The following is a 9,847-nucleotide window of genomic DNA, read 5'->3' as shown; positions in this document are numbered from 1 at the left end:
TCAGCAGCAACCAATTATATTGAGATAAAATCATTTAAAAAAAATTTTATAAGCAATTTGATGCAAAGATTACTTTTTTTTTTAAACTGTCTGAATAGAGTTTGTGTTTCTCTTCTTCCTTTCCTCCTATAAGGCAATTAATAAACCATCAAGCCTACATGACAACAAGTAGTAGCATTGCCTAAAACAACATTACGCTCCCTGCTGAGTTCAAGCTGCAGTTTATAGCATGCCCTGAAATAAGCTTTTTCAAAATAAGGAAACTCTATTTTTTGAAGCAGTAATCTTTCGGGCAAGACCACCAGTTGGATGTGGTTGGCTAATATTCTTCACAAACACTGTAAGAATAGTCTCCATAACATTACAACCTAATCTGAACCAACTCAGTATAAAAAATGCAGGAAAACACCAGCTTTACAGGGAAAGCCAGATTAGGTTTTACAGGGTCTATTTTTTACTTCCTTGCTGTATAGTTTATAAGCTAGTCCTTGGTAGTGGAATTACAGCATGTAGGAAAGGTTTTCATGATTTGAAATTCTGGGCTGCTAATAAAGTTAGTGTTGAAATAAGGTAATTGGTTGTGCAAGAATTGGATGCACAGGCAACTTAATGAGTAAATTACATCAAAATCATGCACAGTTGATATTATGGATATGTCTCTACAAATCACTTGAAAATCACTACAAATTTTAATGAAGAAATTAATAGATTCATAATCCATTCTATGTAGACAGGTACTCAACATAATAAAGACCTGACACAATGAGAAATCTGTTTTCTCCTCTCACGTACCTGTCTATGCATGTGCAGTGTGTTCTTTCTGGAAAACATACGCATTGTTAGGAAATTACTGCTGAAACTCCATCCAAAGCAGTTTGCCATTAATGAATGACCCAGCCTACAAATAGGGGATATAGGTCCAAGAGATGGAGTATGCAGAGATGCAAGGAGGGGACAGAGGCTGGAGGTATCTCAGAGAGCAGGTAAATGAACATGGTTCCTACTGTCGTTTACTGGTTTTAAAAGATTCACTCTCACTCTTCCCTTTGAATGTCTCTTGTACCCCATCTGCCACTCTACCCTCCTTGCAGGAGCAAAACTTCATCTTTCCTCTCTTATCGGGGCCTGCGTAACATTAGATTGTGAAGCAGTTAATAAATAAGCAGGAAATTACTGCCAAACCACAAAAAAGAGTGGCAGGCCAAAGATACATATAAATCTATAAAGAAAAATACAGGACAGTTAGGATCCACAGTCAAATAGCCACAGTGGTTTAGGAAAGACAAACAGCCCTTCTGACAGTTAATTAAATCAAGCTGGTGGAATATTTCTTGGGTTTCGCCACAATGCAGAATGGTGGAGGACACATAAAGAAAACCAAAGAGAATGCTCATGGCAAGCAACTGTTCACCCGCGTGAGGAGGAAGCTCTGCAGCTGCAAACGCTAATGATTCACCCCTATGAAGTAATCTGGCAACAGATTTGTGTTTCTGGCTATTTTGCAATGCACTAAATATTAAAGGCGATGTTGGAAATATTTGGTTCCCTTGTACCTCTAACTACAGAGGAGAAGTGGCACAGTAATGAAATCACGAATTTTCATGGTGTTACTCTTCCACTATGAGGTTCATTATTTCTCTTTCCTTAGCACCTGCCAGGCTCAGATTTTGAAGTATTACAGGCAAAATCCAAGGCTAGACTAAAAAATGGACTTAAGTGTTTTCCTGCTTAACACCATGGTGGTTTATCTCAGGCTAACCTTGGTGGTATCACGTCACACTCAGGGACTTGGTCCCAGGTTTAGGTCTACCCTCCTGCAAGGACCAGGGCACCTGGGACCAGGGGGTGCCTTATTCTCAGCAGGGACAGTCTGCAGAGGGACAACAAGGAGGAGATGAGCACATAGGTGGAAGCAGCTACTGCCTTATCCAGAACTGCAGGGAGGGATTTTATTTCATTAGAAATTCTCTGGACGAACCTTTTGATTCAGAAAACAGAGGAAAGAGCTCATTCCTTCTCTTAAAACACCTCAGAGAAGAGAACAGAACCTGGATTTGCTGAAACCATGGACAAACACATGAAAAGGGGAAGCTTTAGCAGCAAAGGTATCTCTGACTACATTTTCAAAGAAAATGATCCCTTTGCACTTCTATCTTGTGAGGAGACCAGGGACTTACTCCAAGCGGAAAACAGGTGCTGGGACAGCGTGAGGGATATGTGTCATATAGACTTGGCCTGTTCTTACTCCTCTATGGGTTTCCACTTATGGCTGCTACTGAAGACAGATGACCAGGATAGAGGGACCCTTGCTCTGACCCACTGTGGCTGCTCCTAGTCTGTTGTGATCTCAATTAAACTTCAGGAACACCTAATGGATCACCCCATTGAGGGAAATAGTCTGAATCTAATTTCCTGCACCTAAAGCCTGCAGTGTCCCAGGATGTTAGGTCTAGGTACATCCAGAGTTCACTGGCAGCTGAACTTCGGCTTTGAGGATAACAGCTTCAGAGCTAAGCCTTCAAATTCTTCCCAGGTCACAGTCTTGCATCTTTCTTGTGAGTGTGACAAATAGTGTTATTTCTATTTTATATGGAAGGGGACCTGGGCACAGAGGAGCAGTGGATGACCCATGCTCTTGTACCAAATGTCTCCTTCTTCCCTAAAACTGGTCATCAGTAATAGTGAAAAAAAATAGAAGGAAAAATATATAATTATCCAGCACCTATTTTAAGGCAAATGATGGAGGAAGTCACTTGTAGGTCGTGGGGAAAGGCTCCCAGTTCAGTGGTGTTTTGTCTAAAAACTTTTGGCCAGAATGTGCCACACGCTCATCTTTTCCTCAGGCTGTTTTACTGAGCTGGTGAAAAATAGGAAAGAGATGAGATACCCCTAAATATAGATTGCTGCATGCGGACTGCTGCCTTGGGAAGGTCTGCAGTGCATTACGGAAGCACAGTCCTCTGAAAATGGAAACTTTAATTTTTCTCTCCCTTTGACTCCAGGGGCTCTTTGAGGTTTATTGCCCAGGCAAGGGAGCACTCTGCCAGCTGCCACTCACCCAGGTCCCTGTGCCACTGGGGGCAATGAGAAAGGGTGGCCAGTCGGTCGGCACTGCTCGCCAGCTCTCTGCTCTGACGCAGGGGCTCTGCATTTCCCCCACTATTGCGCAGGAGCAACACCTGGGGTCTCTAAGCCACACGAGGAGTCAAGGCGGCTTCAGAGCTTGTTTTAGCCCATATTTAATTTATCTGGAGAATTTCATTTCTTCAGGTTTGGAGAAAGATGGTGTTTCTCCTTAACTGCTGGTCTTTCCAAACTGTCCCAGAACCTGAGAGTCACACACAGAGCGGCACACTGCCAGGCTCCGGCAGGCCGACTTCTGCTACAGGTTACACCTGTGCAAACACGGTGTTTTGACGTTACTCCCCAAGCACCAGCTGTACAAGCTGATTATTTTCAGCGAGCACCCCGCTCCCACCTGGGTGACCTCATTAGTCCTGACAAAATTGCAAAACACAACTGTGGCCACTATTTAACTTTCTTGCTCTTTATGATGTATGAGGGGAAGTCAAAAGGGAGCTCTTTTCAAATCACATCATCAGTTTGCTTGGCTGGCAGCTAGACAAGTCCTTTTTATTTGTAAACTGTGAAAATTTCACACAGACTTACTGATAGAATAAACCTGGAAGCTTGGAGGGCCTCTTTAACAGGGTTTCCTGCGCTGTAAGTAGTGTGGGTTATGCAGTGTCTGCAAACTGCACAAAAGCCAAATGTCAGTAGGAATTACTCTCTAAGCCAAAGAGACACACTGGCAGAAACTGAAAAGGTATGTACAGTAAGGTTGTGTTTTAGAATATCTACTCACCCTACAAAAACAGTGTTGAGAAACCAGATGTATGCTTGGGTTTGCAGACTTTCAAAGGTAATATTGTCAAGAATGTATTGCTAACATATTCAATGTATCAATTACTTTCTCACTATTACTATCAGAATTACACTGAGCGTGAGAGACCATTAAAAAGGTGGACTTAATAAACAGCATCTATTTTAAGCCCCTTCAGCCAGCCCTGGAACAAGTTTTGACTCTAAACAACAGCACACATATCACATTAGCAGCTCTTTAGACCCCTTTCTGTTGGCTGGAAAGGACCCTAAGAGACTGAAATGCCTTGGTAAATCTCACCTAACAGTTATGTTAGCTAACGCTGTCAACTGCTGACAAATCTGCTAGCTGGTCACATCTGGAGAGGAGATATTTTATGTTCCTAAGCTTGCTGTAGTGCCAGCATGGACCCTATGGGGTGTCTGTGGCATCTTCATGGAGCTCGTTTGTAGGACACAGGACTTACAAGGTGGCCCTCTGAAGCCACAGCTGGAGGCCAAGCTGCGTTTCTGAGAGCATCTAAAATGGCACTGCACACCTGTGCTTGGGTACCTGAACTGTTCCCTTTCCAATTCTAGGAAGAGGAGAAATTTCAGTTTTTCTAGTTGTTCCCAACAGTTGTTTCTTCAGTGAGATTTCAGTAAGATTAATGACATCTTCTGATTTACTGAATTCACCAATGCTTTTGAAACATTCAAATGTATTGTTTTAGCAGAGACTGGAAAGCATAATGCACCAGTGTTGTACCTACAGACAGCTAGGACATGAAGAGAGGCTGTCAGAGATTTTGACATTAAAAAAGTATTTTGCAGTGCTGTGGGTAGAGCAAAGATCCACGGTTAAGTCCTTACCCCGGGAGACAAGGACCACACTCTGCATCATTCTCCTGATCGCCAGGTGTCATGACCGTGGCTCGAAAAAAACCCTCGCAGTCTTTGTGCCGCCTGCATATCTGGTAACCTCCTCTGGAAAATTTCTCCGAAGGGCAGGGGATGCAGCCGTAGTCCTCATCTTTGGTGCCATATCCACACGTCTGCAACAACACAAAGTCACCGAAAAGCAGGCTTGCGCTGCACACCGGCTTCTAGCAAAAGGCAACGTTCATGGCCTGGCCCATTGGCTTTGCAGTACAGCATCATACCAAGGGGAGGAACTCTGTCCTTTGGTCGCTTAGTGCCTGTCCTAAAAAGGCCACGGAGGAATATAAGGATGCATCACGCTGTGTGCTGGAGAGGGAAAAGGGGAACCGGAGCATCGTACTCTTGACAGTGCCCATAGCTATTTATACCATATTCTAGCAAGTCATGGAAGTGAATTTCAGCTGCTGCTCAGATAGAAAGTGAACTGAAAATTGAAGTGTAGAGAAGAAGATTACAGGGGAAACACGGCTGCAGCAGGGATATCAGCAATCTTGCTTTCATGCTAGGACAGGCCAGAGGCAACATCACAAAAGGCAATGTTCAGATGAGATTTTGTAGCCTCTGAACTCACACGTCCCAGCTGAACATTATGTTTAGATTAAATAAAACTAAAGCCAACCGGTTATTATTCAAACGTACTTGTTCAGGACTACTAACTGTGTGAAATTCTTGCAATAGGATGTTTATCCCATTAAAACCAAACGGGATTTCAGTAATTTATTTTTTTAATAAGCAACAATTATCTACTGTAAATCAAATGGTTACTTAGGAACCGTAATTTAAAATGTTGCAGAAGCATCCAAGTTCCTCTAGTGCCAAAATATCTTAGCGGGAGAGCAAAATTAAATTCTCGGTGTGGGGGGCCAGCGAGCACGCCCGACTAACTGACTTATCACACTGTGTCGGAACAGCAGTGTCAGATTTTAAATAACTACTGAGGTGAGAATGGACTGGCAGAGACTGTGCCTGAAACTTTTACCTTACAACTCGTACAATATCACTTTTACCAGGCTGCTCCTGGGATGTGGTTTACCAGCATGCATGCACAGTGCCTCGCTCTCATGACACACTTGCGGGTGTGAGAACTCCTGCTTCAGCATCTCTGTCCTTCCCCATTTTCTCTCCTCTCCATATATTACCTCCATGTAACAAAATTTCTTTTGCATTTGGCGCTTGATCTGTTCCCCCTACCAGCAGAAAAAGCTGAAATTACCATGTAAGGCTCTTCGCCCGGCTCGCACTTGGGGCAGTCGTGGCACATGCCCGTGGTCTGGTTGTAGTATTCGTTCTCGCCGCAGTTGGAGTATTCGGCACTGGCAGAGTACACCAGGGAGACCTGTCACCAGAGAGCACCCCAGAGCGCCGTCACTTCCACTGCCTTTGTCCCCCACCGCTCGCCCCCTCCCCTTGCCCAGCTGCTGTGGCTCAGAGGCGGCAGGGCTGGCGCTGCAACATCAAACCCCCCTGAGGCCACGAAACAGAAGTGATGCCACTACGAGGGATGGGGGCAGGTGCAGCTTTCAGAAGCCTCGTCCTTCTAAGAGTTTCTCAGAGCACCGACGTTTGTGCACGTTGGCACAGCTACTCCTCAAAATACTGAAGGCCGTGATTCCTGACCTGTTAATTCTCACGCTCTCCTGCATAGCAAACGCCCGAGTTCGACACCCTCACTCCTCCCAGCTCTAATGAGCCTTCGTAAATGAGACTGCAAGGGACCATTATAGCAACCTGAGATAATGCGCTGCCTTGGGCCTCGACCGTGATAGGGCTGTGCTTCACGTGGCACCCAGGCTCACCTGCTCTCCCAGCGCCTTCTGTCTCTGCTCCGTCCCGAGTCCTCCTCCTTCCCCCTCCTCCCCAGCAGCCTCCGTTTAAGCAGCACATGGCCAGGCGTTTCAATGAATGGAAACCGACCACTACATCGGGGTTCAGTCCCTAAGTCACCTGTCGCTGTGCCATGGCTGTTCACAGATGTTTGCAAACGCCCAAGCAGAATGCGGTTACCAATGGAGGCCGGAGAGACCCGTCCACACAGAAATACCTACCACGAGAAAAGGGAACACGTGAGTCCATTTTCGTTCACCCAGGTGAGCCATGCTCTCTTGATGTTTTACCTGAAAAGATAGAATGGGCAATTGTTTATGTACATGAGTAAATATTTGTGTGTGTTGCCAAAATAAGAACAGAAGGGCTCATAAGCGGAACAAAGGTTACGCGGGAGCTATGCCCGGGGGACTAAGCAAGGAGAGGGGGAGAGCGCACGTGCGCTGACACACACGCACAGGCGGCACGCCCCTCCTGCACACCTCCTCCCTCTCTTTGGGAAGACTGGCGGCGTGAGGGAGCCCGGCCTTGCACCCGTTACAGAAACCTGTCAATGAGGAACCCGTCCTGAGCCCCGGCACCTCTTGGCTTGCTGAGGAATCCTCCCACGGAGGAACCGAGAGCTACATCCCAACCGCTGAATGAAAGAGGGACGGGGATGAGTAGCCTGGCTCGTGTCCACACCGCTTAGCGCTTGACCCCGCTAGATCAGATCAGCCTAGGCAAGACCTAGATGGAGCAGCCAAAAGCAGAGCCCGGCAGCGGGCCGACAGCAAGCAGCGTGGGCAGCCGGCAGGCCGGGGCTGCACCTTCCTCGCCTGCTCTTGCGATCCCCTGAGAAAACCCAGAGCTGCCTCTTGTAGGAAGCGTTGGCTGCTTTTTGTTCTCAGTAAACAAACGGCAGATTTCAGAGGTTAAACTCAAGGAAGAAGCCAAACTTTACATTTGAAGTGCTATTGTAATGGTTGGGGAAAAGAAAGCCTACAATCTCTGTTATAAACACACGTGCTAATTTATTTCATTTCTTCAAATGAATAATTTTGAATGAGAGCTGATGTTACATATTCATGTACTGGATTTCTTTCTAAGGAGAAAAAAAAGAGACAGGAAAAGGAGGCACAAATTGTTCCGTTAGCACGATACAACATATTTAACAGTATTGTTACAGCACTTAATGTGCCCTAGGGATTTTACAGCTTCAAATTGCAAATGTTTGCGATAGAGTTGCAACACTTTGGTCCTAGCAGATGTAAACTACTCTTTAAATTTTCCAGGTCTCAGACACTACAAGTCTTTTAGTTTCCCAGAGGAGTACAATTACTGCTTTGTGCCACATGCGAGCATGCAACCTACATGAGAGCAGCGCTCTCGTATTTGAGATAGCCACTAACATTTACATTTTTAAACACTAAGTAGATTAAGCAAAGATTATATCACTCCAGCATCAAGCTGTGAACTTGCTTTATACGTTCCTTCCAGCAATTGGGCTAGCTGAGACAGGTAACTGGGTGGGTGGGTGGACAACCTGAATTATGAGTATATTCGTTTCTGCAGGAAATTGCACTTTGAAACCTAAAAACAAAAGAGAATCAGAGATAAAGTATCCTAAATCTGGAGGTAAGAGATGGCAAATAGTCATGCAACTGTATAAACTGTCAAAAATTTAAGTTGGACGAAGGCTTTGGCTATGACAGTGCAGTTGCTTGGAAAAGTTCCAAGGATATGTAGTTTTAACACATGTCTGTTAAACTGAATGCTAATTATAAAAGAGCTTGTTGGACTTTAACTATGGATATTATTAAGGCTGTGTCACCACTGATACTGCAAAATCATTGTATTTATTATAAATTGGATCTGAGGCTGCTCAGGACCAAAACTTTCACTTGGATCCATAACTGTACAGTAAGAATATGTCTTACAGTAAAACATGCTTCAGTTGCTTTGAAACCACCCAGATGTTTGCTGTTTGAGGTACTTGTATGCAATCATAGCCAGATTTGAAAAATGGAAATGAAGAATTGTAGCCCATTAATGTACAATACAATCCTCTCTATCCATTTGGCATTTATTTACATAGAACATTGAAAAGTGTCAAGTTATACATACATACATAAAATATTTTTCTCTCTCTCAATGTAAATATGCATGTGGGGGTATGTTTTGAATGTAAACATAGATTTTTCCCCGTGCATTCCATCATTATACGGAGCAATATGTCAAGCATATGGGAAACACTTTTTTAGTTAGAAAAACCCAGTTCAAAGTGCTGAGTATGGCCAAATTAGAACTCTAGGGGAGACTTTTGCCCCAGATGGGAATACCAAAAAGTTAAATTTAATTATTCATCCCCCTATTCAAGCACACTGCCATAAACTGGCTGTATTATTTTCTGTTTGGATTGGGTTTTTTTTTTTTCTTCCTTTGGAGTTCAAAACCAAAATGCTTACTTCATTTTTATAATGTAAGAGTGGGGGAAGGCAAAGGCAGGAGGTTTCTGGCAGGAGGGCCATAGGTAGCTCCTCAGCTGGGATGTTCCCTGACAATATCTACCAAGACATGCCAGGCTGTTCTTGGACTTGCTGTCAATTCTCAGGCATGTTAATTTACACCCCCACCATATTATGTCACAAATTAATCCCATGTACACAACAAGGGATCTTCTAGTGCTGTGATTGCAGCTGTCTCTAGCTGACATCTGTGGAGACATGTAAAGCTTGGACAATGAGCCTGCATTGGCCAAGAAACAGGAAAAACAGTGACCAGATATTATGGCCCCTAATCTCTAAAAGCAATTAGTTCTTAATGAATCAACAGATGCTTCACCTTTCCTTTGTACTCTGCCACGCTTTGACTAAAGCAAATGACTGTCTCCTGTGGGATGGCCGGCAATGGCGAGCAGGAAGGAGCTGGAGATGTATTTTTGCTGGGACCATGCGATCGCTCCTAAAGCAATTTGGGATCTTTGGCAGCTCATCCACCGAGCCCTCCACAGATCCTCAGTCGTGTTTTTGTTTAGGCTGCGTGGGTGTCTCCGGAGAGGAGGTGTAAAACACAGACCTGTGTCTTTGTGGATCAGGTGTGCAGCATGCAGCAAGCCTCGTCATGACTAGAGGGGGTTGCTAATTACAGTCATATTTGCCTTTCGGGGCATATTTGTTAATAGCTGTTAAGAATATACACATAAGCTGACAGGAAAAGGAAGACTATTTTCCCAGTGGCA

The 9,847-nt window shown here is 44.5% G+C and overlaps 1 protein-coding gene across 1 annotated transcript in view; it reads right to left on the bottom strand.

Annotated features, from left to right (window-relative positions):
• Positions 1–6,899, bottom strand: part of LOC104628463 (tumor necrosis factor receptor superfamily member EDAR-like) — a gene marked incomplete at its 3' end in the record, with an annotated part of 7,062 nt that extends 163 nt beyond the window's left edge. The window contains exons 1-3 of the mRNA XM_010297051.1: positions 6,849–6,899; positions 6,017–6,139; positions 4,735–4,916 (exon numbers count right to left, since the gene is read on the bottom strand). Of these exons, the coding sequence (XP_010295353.1) occupies positions 4,735–4,916; positions 6,017–6,139; positions 6,849–6,899 (356 nt within the window). The remainder of the gene's footprint in view (positions 1–4,734; positions 4,917–6,016; positions 6,140–6,848) is intronic.
• Between the last annotated feature and the right edge of the window lie 2,948 nt (positions 6,900–9,847).

This window comes from Phaethon lepturus, unplaced genomic scaffold (assembly GCF_000687285.1).
Source record: "Phaethon lepturus isolate BGI_N335 unplaced genomic scaffold, ASM68728v1 scaffold56271, whole genome shotgun sequence".
In the NCBI taxonomy this organism is placed as follows: Eukaryota; Metazoa; Chordata; class Aves; order Phaethontiformes; family Phaethontidae; genus Phaethon; species Phaethon lepturus.
This window is presented reverse-complemented; position numbering and strand designations above follow the sequence as displayed.